Consider the following 16754-nt stretch of genomic DNA (forward strand, 5'->3'; position numbering starts at 1 on the left):
ACTATTTTCTATAAATATAGTTAAATTTGAGATTGGTTGACTCCTCTGCATTTATTTTAGAAATGATGAGTATCTTATAAAGATGAGTTGAATCGAAATAATTTTGAAATAAGCAACTGAGCTAGCTTAACAAGCTTTTTGTCCCTCGACAACATAAGTGTTACGTAACTACCTCATACGTGATTCTATTTAGCATGAACACAATTGACTTGGACCCGACAATTTTCTCTCCAATTCTGTGGGAATTTCATGGAAACTCGCAAAATTCCAATGCCTTCACACAATGTGGAAGCACAAGAATAAGATAAAGGAAGTTGTTACTCGTTGTCTCGTTCCCTCAACTAACCACGAAACTTAAATAAAAGACGAAAAAAAAGGTTTCCACAACTACCCATAGGTACGCGGGCCAATCTGTCACGTGTCCGCCGCGGTTACCTCATTACCCGCCCTGTGTGGGCTGTGGCCATATCGGGTCAGGGTCACACCCGCAAAGCCACCGCCGCACGGTGACTCCGACTCCTCCACGGCACAGCTCACCATCCCCTCGAGGCGGACCTCACCACGTCGCCGGCGACCGAAGCGGCGGCCGTAGCCACGCGCCTCCGGCTTCGGCGAGCTCGCCCGCCCGGCGGGGGAGATGGCGCTGCGGCACCTCGTCACGGGCCAGAACAACTGCGCCCCGGACGGCGCCTCGTCGTCCAACCCCCTCAACGCCCTCGCCAACGCCTTCCTCGGCCAGTCCTCCAAGGCGCAGGTGAGCCTCCGTAGCCGCCCTAGTGCCGCCGGCACAGTCTCGAGCGTAGAGGCTTAGTCGATGCCGCGGGGGCTTGGATCGTGCCCCTTGGGTTGGGCTGTCGTGGATGGACGGAACAATTGCGCTGATTGTTACCGAAGCGGAACCGTTCCTGCTGTTCTAAAGTTGGTAGTTTGATCGTCCCGTGATGTTTCGTGGGGTAATTGTGGATGCCTAGTATATCACCACCACCAGTCTACTAGATGCGCCCAAGATAACTACTGATCTCTGTACTGCGCTGCCATTTGGCTCTGACTGTGGTGTGTCCGTTTAGCTGGAACTGAAATTGCCCAGTATACGTCGTTGAAGATCATTTTTTTATGTACAGTCTCAGTGACTGTTCCTGATACTCGAGTGCCTTCCAAGTTCCAAGCTTCCAACTCCAGTTAGTTCATCTATCAAACACGAGGTAGTTTCCTCCCGTGACATTCTCTGCTGTGGAAGAGTAGTAGTGAGATATTTTTTTTTTCAATTTTGCTTCATTTGGCAGCATGTTTAGTTACCCATTCAAGTGCTCAGTAATTAGCGATCCTAAGTAAGAATTTCTGGTTCACCTACTAATCCTACCATATGTTTCAGCGATACATGAACAGGAGTGAATCTATAGATTTCTGCAGTGGTTGATATCCAAATGCTTTTATATGTTGTAGTAAACATCAACGCAGATCTTTCTATAACAACACATTTTCTTTGTGCAGTCAATAAAGGAACTTCCTGGTTCTGTTAGTGTTCCATCTACATCTGACTTTAGCGCGCCTGCTCCCTTGTCAAACATCCCTGGTTCAGAAAATGAGTTCAAACAAGAGCAGCGACCTATTGTACAGGTAAGGGTTATTCTGAACATTCCTTTTTGTTCCTTCCAGACACTCCTAAGTCCTAACTGTAATTGAGCACCCGCAGGGCGCCGAATTTATTCATGGTGGTCCTGCTAATGATTGGATTGGATCTTTTCGGCCTCCAATGGTTCCTGAACTCGGAGGATTAGAAGCAGAATTTGACCGAATTTATAAGAATACAGGGACAACCTTTCAACCGCCATTGGATGGTAAATTTCTAGATTTTAGCATTTCCTTTGACCAGATGTTGGCCTGTGTACCACATTGCACATATGTAAATTTGACAGTATTATAAATTCATGAGTTTGTTGCGCCACACCAGTTTTTTTCTTGGCAACATTCCTAACTTGCTGAATAAATGATGTAATGATGTACAGCTTAATAGTTATTATTGTTGGCCCATGTTGGGTTTCATTTCACCTGTGGTATACTTGATACTTCCTACTCCATCTTGCTCGGGACAAATGATTTGGTTGCATCGATAGTGCACTAGTTCCTGCTTTAATACACAATGCTCACATACTCCAGAATATTCGAATGCATTGGAGGGTTTTTCTTATGCCAAATTATGTTGGATTACGAGGATTGAAGTTTAATATATTGAGAACAAGCCTTAATGCTTTGATAAATAGATGCATTTTTCTGCTACCTTACTATATGAAAATGGAGAATTACCTCAGGGTCCACGTACTTTCCTAGTTTTACCGTTTACAATGATGCTGAAATACAAAAACACTATAGTGACTGTCAACATAATTAATTTCAGGTCCACCACAAAGAGTGTTGTCTGGTGTCTTGCATTCCTTTCTCACAAGTGGCCCATCTGGTGTACCGTTTCAACCTCTTCCAGTACCAGCTGCTCTTGGTTTATCTGAAAGCGACAAACAGTGCATACGTGATCGTAGCTGCATAATGGCACGGCATATTTTTTCTGACCAACCGGAAGAATATATACAGGCTCAGGTAGCTTATAATTTCTACCCATGTGAATCTCAAAACTCAAAATTACCTAAGACCATTTGAGGTTCACTCAAAATGTTTGTCTTCGATTCACGCGTTTGACTAGCATTGTATGACACACTCAAACTCAAAATTACCTACGTCCTTCAATTTTGCATTCCAAGTTTTGTATTTCGCTTATTGTCTATTGATGATCTCACTCTTTTATGTTTGGCAGGTCAATACTTTGCTGCATTCGCTTGATATTGACAACCGTATGAGAGGACCTATGCATGGACAATACCCAGAACTAGAACAGTACTGGAATCAGTCCCAAAGTTCTATGGGTCCTGCCCCGATGCATAATGCTGCTGATAAATGGATTACTGAGTTTGGCAAGCAAAATAATAACCCGGAAAATTGGGCAAACTCTTTCGAACAACAATATGGCCCCAATGGCTGGGCCTCTGAGTTTGAACAGGTCAGATCTTTCAGGATTCTTGTTTAGCATTCGCGAAACCTAAAGTATAAATCCTGAAAGATGCTCTTTTGTCCTCTATATTAACAAGTTCACTAGAAAGGCCTCTTAGAAATATTTAGGACCGTAGGACATGGAATGGCTATGGATTTTCCTTCTCAGAATTATTTACACCTAATCAAATTCCATATCTAGTCTGGATTCTTGAAATTGAGTTGCCCCTTCTTTGATTATCCTTGTGCCTGACAAAGTTCATTTTAGTATCTGTGCATCAAATTCTCATGAATTCTTTATATTGTGGCAGCATCAGTCTCAGATGGCCATGGGCCAGATGGGAGGAGCGAACATGGCGAACCTGGCTGCTATGGAGCAATCCCGAATGCTTGCACAAACTTTAGCAAGTAATAATGATCCCAAGTTTCAGGTATAAGTGATGACCTGATTTGATAAATATTAGGGATGCAAATTGCTACCCCTAAGGGTCTCCACCGAACCCCATTAGTTTAGTTATTAGCACTAGTTTTCCGAAATGCGACAACAATATAAAGCTCCATTTTATATGTGCACTATGATTTGCTAGATAATTTGTATCTACTTTTTTCAACTTGAGTTAAACTTTGATTGAATCATAACTTGTCGTATTTTACTATGTTTGTTGCACACACTTGATTGGCTGGATGTGATGCGTTAATAATTAAAACCCATGGCAATGTGCACATCTTGATGTATCGTTTTGCTACATGTGAATGCAGTTCATTTATATCATTGGATATTCAAGCTAAGTTGAGTGTTTTTCCTATCATATCCTGTGAAATTTTGTAATAGAGGGCTTTGTTGCATTTTATTCTTATAGATAACTTGTTAACTTCAATAGATGACACATATTCACCAGTTTAGTAACAACAACAACAACAACAAAGCCTTTAAGTCCCAAACAAGTTGGGGTAGGCTAGAGTTGAAACCCATCAGAAGCACTCAAGGTTCAGGCACGTGAATAGCTGTCTTCCAAGCACTCCTATCTAAGGCTAAGTCTTTGGGTATATTCCATCCTTTCAAGTCTCCTTTTATTGCCTCTACCCAAGTCAACTTCGGTCTTCCTCTGCCTCTCTTCACGTTACTATCCTGACTTAGGATTCCGCTACGCACCGGTGCATCTGGAGGTCTCCGTTGCACATGTCCAAACCATCTCAACCGGTGTTGGACAAGCTTTTCTTCAATTGGCGCTACCCCTAATCTCTCACGTATATCATCGTTCCGAACTCGATCCCTTCTTGTATGACCACAAATCCAACGCAACATACGCAAATTCCATTGGACGTCGCTTTGTGGAGGGATGTTTGATTTCTTTAAAGTTAACATGCCTTAGTTTTCAAAATATGGTATTGCTTTCTGGAGTGACACAGGGTAACTCATTATATATGCAGAGAGGGTATGGCGTGCCTTACTTCTTTGATCGTTCACATTGTATACCGCGCTATAGTTAGTATATTGTGTCATATCCAAACCATTGTTGTTCAGTAAGGACTTCAGTATTTTTTAAGACTCAATGTCAACCAGCCATATATAAACCATAGGTCATCTGGATCATCCTGTTTAAGGACCTGACAATACCATTTTTTTTTTCTTTTTGGGAAGAATTCTAAGTTCTTCCAGTTTGTTTCAAAGATGAGCCGGGGTGAACTTATTATAGAAGATAATCAAGTAAAAGAAGGTTCAGCATCCCAATCCAGTGGCTGGGCTGATGAATTTCAAACACAGTACAATGCTAATGCAAACTCATGGGCGGATCAGTTTGCGCATGAAGAGGTAATACTAGACGGTTGGATATATGCATGGCATGCTTAATGGGGATCAGTTTTCTCTGATCATCAGAAATGAAAATTCATACTTTGTTGGTACTTCATGGCACTTTATGACATGCAACATTTTAGCTTTTGTACCTAGGAACGTGCGAGAAACTAGAAAGTGTCAGGATGATTTCATTCCGTATAGACTAGCAGGACTGCTGAAGCTTCTGATTAGATATCTCCAGACCATGGTGGCTGGATATCATTCTCTCTAGGACACTGATGAAATGAGCATCCTTTATACAAATCGTCTAGCATTCTGGCATACTTGGTGCTGGTGTTGGCAGCCTCACACTTTTTGTTTCGTTCGCACAAATCAGCCGTGCTCTGATGATATTTCCCCACTATTGTTTATTCTCCAGCTTTCACAAGGGGCGGATAAGTGGGTTAGCGAGTTCTCTAGTCAACATAATCCAGGTGCGCTAAATGAGAACTGGGTTGATGAGTTCTCAAAATTAAATGTCACTGATGAATGGGCAGAGGAATTCAGTGGAGGTGGTTTTGGCGAAAGCTCTGCTGATCCCTGGGTAGATGAGTAAGTAGAAATTTCGTGTACTTCTGTACATCTGCTTTGTCATGGAATAGCATTATAATTGAGTTAAATTTTGTACCTCTTGAGTTTTGTCAAACCTATCTTTGTATCAGATACTGAAAGAACTTTGTAATTGTTATAAAAAAGAACTTTGTATTGAGTTATTTGTTCCAACATCCATCTTGTTTGGTAAATTGTTAATACAATTATCTAATTAGTTTATATTGACGTTGGTTAATTATGTTGATTTTATAGAAAACCCTTTGGTATAACTATTGTACCAGTAATCCTTTTTCATTCTTTCTTTGTAGGTTCCAAGAACACTTGTCATCTTTCAAACAAAGTTCGGGCACCTCTCGAGGGGTTTATGTTTTTTCTGAGAACAACCCGTATGTTGGTCACCCTAATCCAATGCAGGAAGGACAGGAGCTCTTCCGCAAGGGCCTCTTAAGTGAAGCTGTTCTTGCTTTAGAGGCTGAAGTTTTGAAGAATCCTGATAATGCTGAAGGTTGGAGGTTGTTAGGCGTAACACATGCAGAAAATGATGATGACCAACAGGTGATATATCTCCTTTAAATGTTTAAACCTTTGTTATTAATTGGGATCATATTAAAATACACGATAGGCAACCCTGCACTTGAAACATATGTGCACTGTCTTTTTTGTATCTTTTTATTCGATGAGTTTTGAATTTTGAATAGATCAATTTCTAAGAATTGTTTAACCAGCGAGTATTCTTGTAGCGTAGCGGTAAGCTCCCTAGTTGAGGGAGACACTGGCCAGGGTTGTTGGCACCAAAAACTCTGTTAGCGACCCAAAAAGTAGTAGCAGGGCGCCAGCCTGTGGCGCCTTTTGTTTGTTTTTGGGCCCTTGTACCAGGGTGAAGCTGGGGTTTGGGGGATTTTCTCGTCGGATTGGCTGAGGTTCCTTCTCAGAGTTAAAAAACATGTGGGAGGTCTTTACCCACCAGCTGAGTTTTTAAAGAATTGTTTAACCAAATCAGAGAGGCAAAAGACAGATTGAATTTGTTTGTTTATAGTTGTCCGGGGTAATTGCGTAGGGTGAAGCTGGGGTTTGGGGGATGTTCTCGGTCGGATTGGTTGAGGTTCCTTCTCAAAGTAAAAAAAACATGGGGGAGGTCTTTACCCACCAGCTGAATTTTTAAAGAATTGTTTAACCAAATCAGAGAGGCAAAAGACAGACTGAATTTGTTTGTTTATAGTTGTCCTGCATGCAGAATGCTTTTCATGAGGAATATGTGAACCATGCTTCATTGCAGTTCTGTGTAAATTGCAATAATTACACACATGATATGCATGTAGCTCAGTTTATAATCTGTCAGGAAAATGTACTTCTGTTGTTAAACTTTAGCATGGTAAACTATTGTTCTATGACCTAGGGGTTCCATGCTTCTGCTTTTAATGAAGCTGATTTTTGTCTATTTTTTTGCTTTGAATTCAGGCCATTGCAGCAATGATGCGTGCGCTGGAAGCTAATCCGACAAACCTTGAAGTTCTTCTTGCTCTTGGTGTTAGTCACACAAATGGTTAGTGCTTGGAATTGTGGGAGTAATTTGACACCCTGCCTAATCTGCTCTAGCACTCTTTGAGATAATCTAGTGACACGTGATTTGGAAGTAATCTTATTTCTGCACTGATGTGGAGCTATTTCACTAGGAACAGTGAACATGATAGGATTTCGGATCCTACCGGCGATTGGTCGGAGGTTGTAAGGGTGAGAGATCGGGGGCCGAGGCCTAAACCGCGATGGACCACGGTGGGGCGCCGTGATCCCGCGAAGGGAGAGGGTGGCGGCGCTACAGCACCGCCGCTACAGTGCCGCGGTACTGTTCACGGAAGAGAGAAGGCGGCTAGGGTTTCTCCCGGCTCCCTGAGGAAGCCGGAAACAATAATTGTTTCTGCTTACCAAATTAGTCCCTGATCACAAGTATTTATCTCGTCTATTGAAATATGAAAATAACCCCCTGATTCTATAGAAATTATCTAGACTTAGCCACTAATACCCTTTCGCCGGCCATAATGCATGCCGGTCATAACATCTCTCCCCGCCTGCGCAAACAGCTCGTCCTCGAGCTGAAAGTCGGGGAAGTGAACACGGAAATCCTCCAAGGGCTCCCAAGTAGCGTCGTCGTTCGGAAGCCCACGCCACTGGATCAACACATGCCAGACTCCACGGCGCTGCTGCGCCCGTAACGCCCGAGCCGGCTCCGGAGACAGCCGGCCATCGACGGTCGGCGGCAGCGCACCTGGCAGTGCTAGCGGCTCCCCCCGATGGCGCTTTAGGAGGCTCACATGAAAGACATTGTGGAGCCGGGCACCCTCAGGAAGCTCCAGGCGGTATGCAACAGCGCCCACGCGTTCCAGGACCCGGAACGGCCCGGCGTAACGCGGCCCGAGCTTGTGCTTGGCGCGGGGGTCCAGCGACTGCGTAGTGCGGTGAAGTAGGCGCAGCCAGACCCAATCGTCGACGGCGAACTCGATATCGCGGTGGCCAGCGTCGTAGTACCGCTTGGCGAGCTGCTGGGCCTGTAGTAGACGTTGACGAACCTCCGCGATAATCTCGTCGCGGCCACGGAGGAGAGCGTCAGCAACCTCCGTGCGCGCCGTCCCCGGCTGGTACGGCACCATGGGCGGTGGGGGGCGGCCGTAGACGACCTCGAACGGCGACGCGCGAAGGGCGGTGTGGAAGGAAGTATTATAACAATACTCCGCCCACGAGAGCCAGTCCACCCATGCGCGAGGACGATCACCTGTAACACAGCGCAAGTACATAGCAATCACTTTGTTAACCACCTCGGACTGGCCGTCGGTCTGCGGGTGGAACGCTGTGCTGAGGCGCAACTTGACGCCCGCCATCCGGAAGAGATCACGCCAGACATGCCCGGTAAACACCGGATCCCGATCACTGACGATGGATGTGGGAAACCCGTGCAACCGGACGATGCCGTCGAAGAATGCCCGAGCGACGGAGGTGGCCGTATATGGGTGGCCCAGCGCAATGAAATGCGCATACTTCGAGAAGCGATCCACCACCGTCAAGATGACCGACTTGCCGCCCACCTTGGGGAGGCCCTCGATGAAATCCATGGAGACGTCCGCCCACACTTGGGACGGCACCTCCAAGGGCTGCAGCAGCCCGGCAGGCCGTAGAGACTCCGTCTTGTTGCGCTGGCACACCTCACAGGACCGCACCCAGTCTTGCACCAGGGTGCGATCGCCGGGAACGAAGAAGTCGGAGCGAAGGCGGTGGAGAGTCTTCTGGACGCCCTCGTGGCCAGCGGAGTGGGCCAGCGAGAGCACCTGGTGGCGCAGATCGCCGTGGTCGGGCACGAAGACGCGGCGCCCGTGGAGAAGCAGCCCGGCGTCCGAGCGCCAGGGCGCCTGCAGCTCGCCGGCCGCCAACTGCTGTTGCAGCCGCTGCGCATCAGCCGCCGTCACCGTCGCGCGGCGGATGTCATCGATGAAGGCGAAGGAGGGGCCCGAGATGGCGCACGCACTGGCGCCCCCTTCCCCGCCCGAGTCGGCCACTGACTCGGTGTTGCGGCGGGACAGGGCGTCAGCCACCGTGTTCAGCCGGCCAGGGCGGTATTCGACGGTGAAGTCGAACCCAAACAGCTTGCTGATCCATTGGTGCTGGGGTACCGTCGACAGGCGCTGGTCCAACAAAAACTTCAAACTGTAATGGTCAGTGCGGATGAGAAAATGACGACCCCAGAGGTACGGCCGCCAGTGGCGCACCGCTTGCACCAAACCAATCAATTCGCGCTCATACGCCGCCAGCTTCAAGTGACGAGCCGCGAAGGGACGGCTGAAGAAAGCGAGGGGGCCGGCGCCCTGATGCAGAACGGCACCAAACCCCACGCCCGAAGCGTCGCAGTCCACCATGAACAACTGGTCGAAATCCGGCATTTGGAGGACCGGTCCGGTAGTGAGGGCGCGCTTGAGCGCCTGGAACGCCTCCGCCGCCTCAGCGTCCCACACAAACGCGTCTCGCCGCAAGAGACGCGTAAGCGGGGCAGCGATGAGGCCGAAGTCCCGGATGAATTTCCGGTAGTAGCCGGCGAGCCCCAGGAACCCCCGGAGGGCCCGGGCGCCACGCCGCGACGGCAGCCACCTTGTCGGCGTCCATAGCGATGTCCGCAGCAGAGATTACGTGGCCAAGGTAGGCCACCGACGTCGCGCCGAAGGAGCACTTCGAGCGCTTGAGGTGCAGGCGGTGAGCACGCAGCGCGTTGAGGACGATGGCGATGTGCTGCAGATGCTCCGCCCACGATGAGCTGTAGATCAGAATGTCGTCAAAGAAGACGAGCACAAACCTTCGCAGGAGCGGTCGGAGAACGTCATTCATGAGGGCCTGGAATGTCGCCGGAGCATTGGAGAGGCCAAAGGGCATCACTAGGAACTCGTAGTGCCCGTGGTGGGTGCGGAACGCCGTCTTGGCGATGTCGTCCGGGTGCATGCGCACCTGGTGGTAGCCCGAGCGCAGATCGAGCTTAGTGAAGAATTGAGCCCCATGGAGCTCGTCAAGCAGCTCGTCCACGACCGGGATCGGGAACTTGTCCTTGGACGTCTTGGCGTTGAGGGCGCGATAGTCGATGCAGAAACGCCACGAATTGTCTGCCTTGCGGACCAGCAGCACCGGGGCTGAAAACGGCGACGTGCTGGGCCGAATAATCCCCTGAGCCAGCATATCGCGACACTGGCGCTCCAGCTCATCCTTCTGGAGGTGCGGGTACCGGTACGGGCGCACTGCCACAGGCGTCGTCCCCGGAAGGAGATGGATGCGGTGGTCGTATGAGCGGGGAGGCGGAAGGCCCTGAGGCTCGGCGAAGATGGCGGCATGCTGCTGTAGGAGGCGGTCCAGCAGGGGCTGCTCGGAGACAGCCGCCGCTGCCGCAGTGGGCGCCTGCGACGCCGCGTCGGTGGCCCCACCCTCACCGCGCCAGAAGATGCGCCTGCCCTGGCGCCAGAACGATAACGTCATCGCCTCGAAGTCCCATAGGAGAGGGCCCAAGGTCTTCAGGAAGGCGACGCCGAGGATGAAGTCGAAGCACCCCAAGTCGAGGCCGACGCACGTGATGGCGAAGGACTCGGACCCGACGACGAGGGGTACATTGCGCGCGATGCCCACACACGGAAGTCGATCTCTGTTGGCGACGGTTACGTGGAGCTGCGCACCCCCCGAGGCACAAAGACCCAGGCGGCGCATGGTGGCACTCTGAAGGTAGTTGTGGGTGGAGCCGGTGTCAAGAAGCGCTAGGAAGCGCACGCCCTTGATGGAGACCGGCAGCAGCATAGTGTTTTCCGTGCGGATGCCGGCCACCGCATGGAGGGACACCACCAAGGCGTTGGCTGCTGCAGGTTCGGCGGCCTGTTCCTCCTCCGCCGGATGAGGCTCATCAGTCGCCGCGTCGGCTGCCAGGAGGTCCTCGTCAATGTAATCATCAGCCTCCAAGTAGAAGAGCCGCGGGCACACATGGCCACGGACGTAGGGTTCGTCACAGTTGAAGCAAAGGCCCTGCCGGCGACGTTCAACCATCTCCGCCGGGGAGAGACGATGGAAAGGGCGAGCGCCAGCCGCGGGCGCCTGCTGGGTGTTGGGCGCGGCCTGCGCGGCAGGCCCGGCCTGGCCGTGGCCTCCTCCAGGGGCGCGCGGCGGTGGCAGCAGCGCCTGCCGCTGCTGTGGCCGTGGTCCCCGGAAAGGGGCCGGAGGGGTGACCGCCGCGGCGCGACGTTCAAATGCCCGGGCGAGGTACATAGCCGTCTGGAGATTCTGCGGATCGCGGAGCTCGACATCCACCTTGATGTGCTCGGGGAGACCACCCACGAACAGCTCGGCCTTCTGAGGTCCGGAGATGTTCCGAGAGTGGCAGAGTACCGCGTTGAAGCGCTGCGAGTACTCCTGAACCGTCGACAGGAAAGGCAGCCGCGCCAGCTCGGAGATACAAGTATTCCGCACGGCCGGCCCGAACTGGAGGTTGCACAAGGACCTGAAGCGATCCCACGGCGGCATGCCCTCATCTTGTTCCAGGGCGTAATACCATGTCTGTGCTGCGCCCTTAAGGTGGTAGGACGCGAGCCACGTCCGGTCGGACGCCAAGGTGCGCTGCCCGCAAAAAAACTGCTCACACCGATTGAGCCAGTTCAGCGGGTCCTCAGAGCCGTCATATGTGGCGAACTCCAGCTTGTAGAACTTCGGCGGTAGCTGGTCGGAGACGGCGTCGGCACCGGCAGCGGCCGCAGCTGCCGCTGCTGCGTCGGCCGAGGCAGACACTCCAGCGTCGGTTGCTGCCAGGGGCGCCTCCGGGATGAGAGTGCCATCCATGCCGCCGTAGAGGACGCCGGAGACCGACGGTGCGGCGTGGAACGCCGGCGCAGCTGGGCTGGCCGAGTATGGAAAGGACGGCTGCGGCGTCGTGGACGTATAGATCGGGGCCGACGTGGCCATCGCCCACGTCGGGATCGGGGACGGCGAGCGAGGGAATTGGATTTGGTGGATGGGAACAGATGACGGGCGGGGTGGGGGGTGGTGGGACGACGGCGGCGGCATGCCATACGGGTATGTGATCGCGAGGGTGGGCGTTGGCGCGGCCAGGGACGGGGGGTGGCGGTGGCATGGGGAAAAGGTGCGGAAGCGGCGGCTGTGGTGGTGACCGCTGGGCGTGGAGCAGGTCCTGGAGGACGCCCCGCACCTCCTCCATGGAGGCCTGCATGGCCGCCATGTTATGGCTCAGCCCGGCAATGGCCACCGAGGTCTGTTCCTGGGACAGGAGAACGACGGGAGCGCTCGCGCCCGCTGAGTGGGCGACGATCGCCCCAGAGGTCATGGGGACAGCGAGCGAGGTGGAGGGCGGCGGCGATGATGGGCGCGGCGGCGCGGACAGCGGAGGAAGCGAGGCCGAGGGCTGGGGACCTGACATCTCTGATACCAGGTTGATAGGATTTCGGATCCTACCGGCGATTGGTCGGAGGTTGTAAGGGTGAGAGATCGGGGGCCGAGGCCTAAACCGCGATGGACCACGGCGGGGCGCCGTGATCCCGCGAAGGGAGAGGGTGGCGGCGCTACAGCACCGCCGCTACAGTGCCGCGGTACTGTTCACGGAAGAGAGAAGGCGGCTAGGGTTTCTCCCGGCTCCCTGAGGAAGCCGGAAACAATAATTGTTTCTGCTTACCAAATTAGTCCCTGATCACAAGTATTTATCTCGTCTATTGAAATATGAAAATAACCCCCTGATTCTATAGAAATGATCTAGACTTAGCCACTAATACCCTTTCGCCGGCCATAATGCATGCCGGTCATAACAGAACAACTAAACAAAACTTATTAAAATGATTCATATTTGAGGGAAAACATGTCTATTTCCTTTTCTATGTTCAAAGAACAGAAAACTTTTCTATGCTCCTCCAAGCTTTATGTCAAATAATGGAATAGCAATTATGCAATATAACATTCTGAAATTTAGTTCAAGTAGAAGATTAATCAAAATACCAAATTATTTGTTATCTTGAAAGGGTTTAATTCTTCTAGCAATTGATGCAGAATTGGAGCAGGGAGAAGCGTTAAGGTATCTTTATAGGTGGCTTCAGAATCATCCAAAATATGGTGGCCTTGTCCCTCCGCAGTCAACTGATTCACCTTATGGTCCTGATGTAAGTACACGACTGCATGCTACTTTAAGTGTGTATGTTTCAGTTTACTCTTTTAACTTATTGCACTCTGGCATCTTCAGATTTCAGATGGGCATCAAGATTAGATGTTTTTAGCTGTAGTCGTGTCCTTTTTGCCCATTTCTAATATCTTTCAACATATTAATTTCTCTAAATAGTTTCATTCTGCCATACTAAATGTTTGTCTCATCAGGTTGTTAGATTGTTTAATGAAGCTGCTCAGATGTCACCTGAAGATGCCAGTGTTCATATAGTTCTGGGAGTCTTATACAACCTATCAAGAGAGTATGATAAAGCTATAGCTTCATTTAAGACAGCACTACAGCTCAAACCACATGACTATTCACTCTGGAACAAGCTTGGTGCTACCCAAGCAAACAGCATCCAGAGTGCTGATGCAATATTGGCGTATCAGCAGGTAATTAGCTCAGAAACATGTTTAATGTTTTAACATTGGTCTTTTTGCCCACACAACTAGCTGAATTTGTATATATTCCTGTTTATATCATGTCTGATGCCTTAAATGGCTGCTGATCCGGTATTTTGTTGGTCTTTGTCTATTCATTTTGAAGGGAATGTAAACAAGATTTCAGCATGCTGGTGTAATAAGACTTGTTTGTGTATTTGAAATCTGGAACTAATCACAATATGTTCTGTTTTCAGGCTCTAGACTTGAAACCCAACTATGTGCGTGCATGGGCGAATATGGGAATCAGCTATGCCAACCAGGTAATTCTTTTTTAATAGACTGTTATCTTCTGTGCAATTGGTTCTTTAAGAATACCACGCTTCCTGCTATGTGAAATGAGAGAATATTTTGGTTTTGATCATCTTAGTTTCTCAACAGTACAACACTAGCATAAATGTTGATGGAACTATGTATTTTTGTGAACTGGTACTTTTGCATGCATGGAAATTGGCAACAGGTATAACAAACACATGACCTGATAACCCCTATTGACGCAACTTCTTCTATGTTGCTTATGCAGGGTTTGTACGAGGATTCCATTCGATACTATGTAAGGGCAGTTGCAATGAACCCTAAAGCTGACAACGCCTGGCAATACTTGAGGATTTCTCTTAGGTATTCCTTGTGCGATTGATTTACCTACATGTGGACCTTGAAACAGGCAGCACTGATTTTAGTTAACTAATATGCCCCACCCATTTTGAACCAGCAATGCTTCACGAGCTGACATGATTGCTGCATGCGACGCCCGCAACCTTGACGCTCTTCAGAAAGAGTTTCCTCTGTGAGTCCTCCCTCCCAAGACATTAGCTATCCAGCAGAGATCTTCATCCATGGGAGGAAGCAGCACACTAGCAAGACACATGATAATGGTATCATTGGCTGCACTCATGATCATGGAAATGGACTTGGAAACCAGTAGCATCTTGTATTTGCCTGTTGATTCTTCTATTAATTTTGTTACAAAGTGTGGGGATGTATAGGGAGTAGGGAAACAACATCCAGATCCAGTTGATGTGAAGTATCATGGCAAAAGGCAATAGTGGCAAAGGAGAGACTATACATCTGTAAGTACACACTTACGGGAGGCACGACAGGAATAAAAAGAATGATTGAATAATAAATTGTTTATTTTGGGGACGAACCCCCTGCTTGTTCAATGAAGTAATAAGAAATTGTTCAATGAAGTAATAAGAAATGCAATGTTGGTGCTTCTTGGTGGTGCGCCAGTGAGCTGTTACAGGTATGTCATGTTTTGCACGAACGGGCAATACCAAAAACTAATGCGTGAATGAAACCCCGTTTTGCATCCTTTTCCATCACGGTATTGCTACCATTAAGATGTCCGGGCTCGTCTAAAAAACAAAGGCCCTGTTCGTTTGAACTTATCAATCGTATCGTTTTAGCGAAATAATAGTGTTTTTCTCTTATAATAAATCATCATCGGCCTTTTTTTAGCTAGCCGAACAGGGCTAAAATCAACTCCCGTATGCCTCGCTCCGCTCCCGAACCAGCAATGCTTCACTCAAGCAATGCACTTGGATTCTCTCCCAATCTCACAAAGATAATGGATCAACGATGAAGATGAGTGGGAGGGCTTTGGCTAAGCTCACAAGGTTGCTATGTCAATAAAAATGTGTAAAAGAGTGAGCTTGAGCCGGTCATGAGGCTTAAATAGAAGCCCCTATAAGATAAAGCCGTTATACCCCTTCACTGGGCAAAACGCGCTCTGACCGGACGCTGGCCCTCAGCGTCCGGTCGTCCGATGGACGCCACGCGTCACTTGCTTCAAACGTTGTTCGTCAGATTTCAACGGCTACGAAGCTGACCGGACGCTCTGGCAAAACTGACCGGACGCTGAAGTCCCAGCGTCCGGTCGTTTCCAGTAAGCTCCCCGAGGCGTATTTCTTCGACCGGACGCGTCCGGTCCACCTTGACCGGACACAGTCCAGCGTCCGGTGGTTAACCCTAGGCACTGTGCCGTCTTATCAGTTCGACCGGACGCATGCAGCTAGCGTCCGGTGCTTTCAGACCCAGCGTCCGGTCGGTTGACCAACGTCAGCGTCTTCGCGACCAACTCCATTTCAACTCTAACTTCTTCACCCTTGCTCAAATGTGCCAACCATCAAGTGTATCACTTTGTCCACATGTGTTAGCATATTTTCACAAATGTTTTCAAGGGGTGTTAGCACTCCACTAGATCCTAAATGCATATGCAATGAATTAGAGCGTCTAGTGGCACTTTGATAACCGCATTTCGATACGAGTTACACTCTTCTTAATAGTACGGCTATCTATCCTAAATGTGATCACACTCACTAAGTGTCTTGATCACAAAAACAAAATGCCTCCTACATTTTATACCTTTGCCTTGAGCCTTTTATTTTTCTCTTTCTTCTTTTCCAAGTTTAAGCATTTGACCATCACCATGCCATCACCATTGTCATGATCTTCACCATTGCTTCATCACTTGGAGTAGTGCTACCTATCTCATAATCATCTTGATAAACTAGGTTAGCACTTAGGGTTTTATCAATTAACCAAAACCAAACTAGAGCTTTCAATCTCCCCCTTTTTGGTAATTGATGACAACCCTTATACAAAGATATGAACTAAAGTTCATTTGAATCTATATTGCTTGCCCAAGCATATTTACCATGTGTAAAGAATATGGACAAGTTTCATGAACTCCAAATGGTAGCAATTGCTCCCCCTACATATGTGCTAAGAGTTTGGATTGTAGCTTTGCACATATGATTAGATAGGAAATATAGGAGTCAATTTCTACCAAATGATGCTAAGGTATAAGAGATGGACCTTTGAAGCGTGATACCAATCGGAGTGCACCAATATACCATCCTTAGCACCATTAGTAACTAGACATATAAAAAAACTAGAATACCCCATGAGATCAATATTACATGCAAGGGTCTAGTTTCTATAGAAAGAACATAAGTCAGTTACTTAGCATATGCATGCTAGTTTTTCATTTCAACATTCAAACCTACAACTAGCATACACCACACAAGCATGGATATTTGAAATTAAAACTTATGCCATGCAAGCAAACATATGTAATGCTCATTTAAATGCACCATACAAGTTTATGAGCTTGCTCCCCCTATTTATATGCTCAAAATTTTAATTGATCCCTTTCTTTTATCATATCTCC

At 48.7% G+C, this 16754-nt stretch overlaps 2 protein-coding genes across 5 annotated transcripts; one reads left to right on the forward strand and one right to left on the reverse strand.

Annotated features, from left to right (window-relative positions):
* Positions 1–431: 431 nt before the first annotated feature.
* On the forward strand, positions 432–14769 carry LOC136476760 (peroxisome biogenesis protein 5). 4 transcript variants are annotated; one of them, XM_066474705.1, is made up of 15 exons: positions 432–754; positions 1492–1617; positions 1694–1838; positions 2396–2592; positions 2807–3049; positions 3357–3470; positions 4682–4852; positions 5256–5428; positions 5737–5983; positions 6887–6971; positions 12986–13095; positions 13307–13531; positions 13777–13842; positions 14103–14197; positions 14292–14769. In XM_066474705.1, the coding sequence occupies exons 1-15, from the start codon at positions 638–640 to the stop codon at positions 14368–14370; spliced, it is 2193 nt and encodes a 730-aa protein (XP_066330802.1). In that variant the 5' UTR covers positions 432–637; the 3' UTR covers positions 14371–14769. The 4 variants fall into 4 exon arrangements, with proteins under 4 accessions (XP_066330802.1, XP_066330801.1, XP_066330804.1 ...); XM_066474704.1 differs by having other exon boundaries at positions 433–754; positions 3351–3470; XM_066474707.1 differs by lacking the exon at positions 4682–4852 and having other exon boundaries at positions 433–754.
* LOC136476759 (uncharacterized) lies at positions 9413–11908 on the reverse strand. Its single transcript, XM_066474703.1, has one exon. It carries the CDS (start codon positions 11891–11893, stop codon positions 9413–9415), a length of 2481 nt encoding a protein of 826 aa, XP_066330800.1. The 5' UTR covers positions 11894–11908.
* Positions 14770–16754: the final 1985 nt, after the last annotated feature.

The sequence above is a fragment of the Miscanthus floridulus genome, chromosome 8 (genome assembly GCF_019320115.1).
Source record: "Miscanthus floridulus cultivar M001 chromosome 8, ASM1932011v1, whole genome shotgun sequence".
NCBI classification, from domain to species: domain Eukaryota; kingdom Viridiplantae; phylum Streptophyta; class Magnoliopsida; order Poales; family Poaceae; genus Miscanthus; species Miscanthus floridulus.

What these genes read in the sequence shown, in the direction of transcription:
- LOC136476760 (XM_066474704.1), top strand. Translation starts at nt 638, where the DNA reads ATGGCGCTGCGGCACCTCGTCACGGGCCAGAACAACTGCGCCCCGGAC. An exon ending in ATTCACCTTATGGTCCTGAT is followed by an intron (nt 13,096 to 13,306) that starts GTAAGTACACGA and finishes TTGTCTCATCAG; the next exon opens with GTTGTTAGATTGTTTAATGA. An exon ending in CAATATTGGCGTATCAGCAG is followed by an intron (nt 13,532 to 13,776) that starts GTAATTAGCTCA and finishes TTCTGTTTTCAG; the next exon opens with GCTCTAGACTTGAAACCCAA.
- LOC136476759 (XM_066474703.1), bottom strand. Translation starts at nt 11,893, where the DNA reads ATGGCCACGTCGGCCCCGATCTATACGTCCACGACGCCGCAGCCGTCC.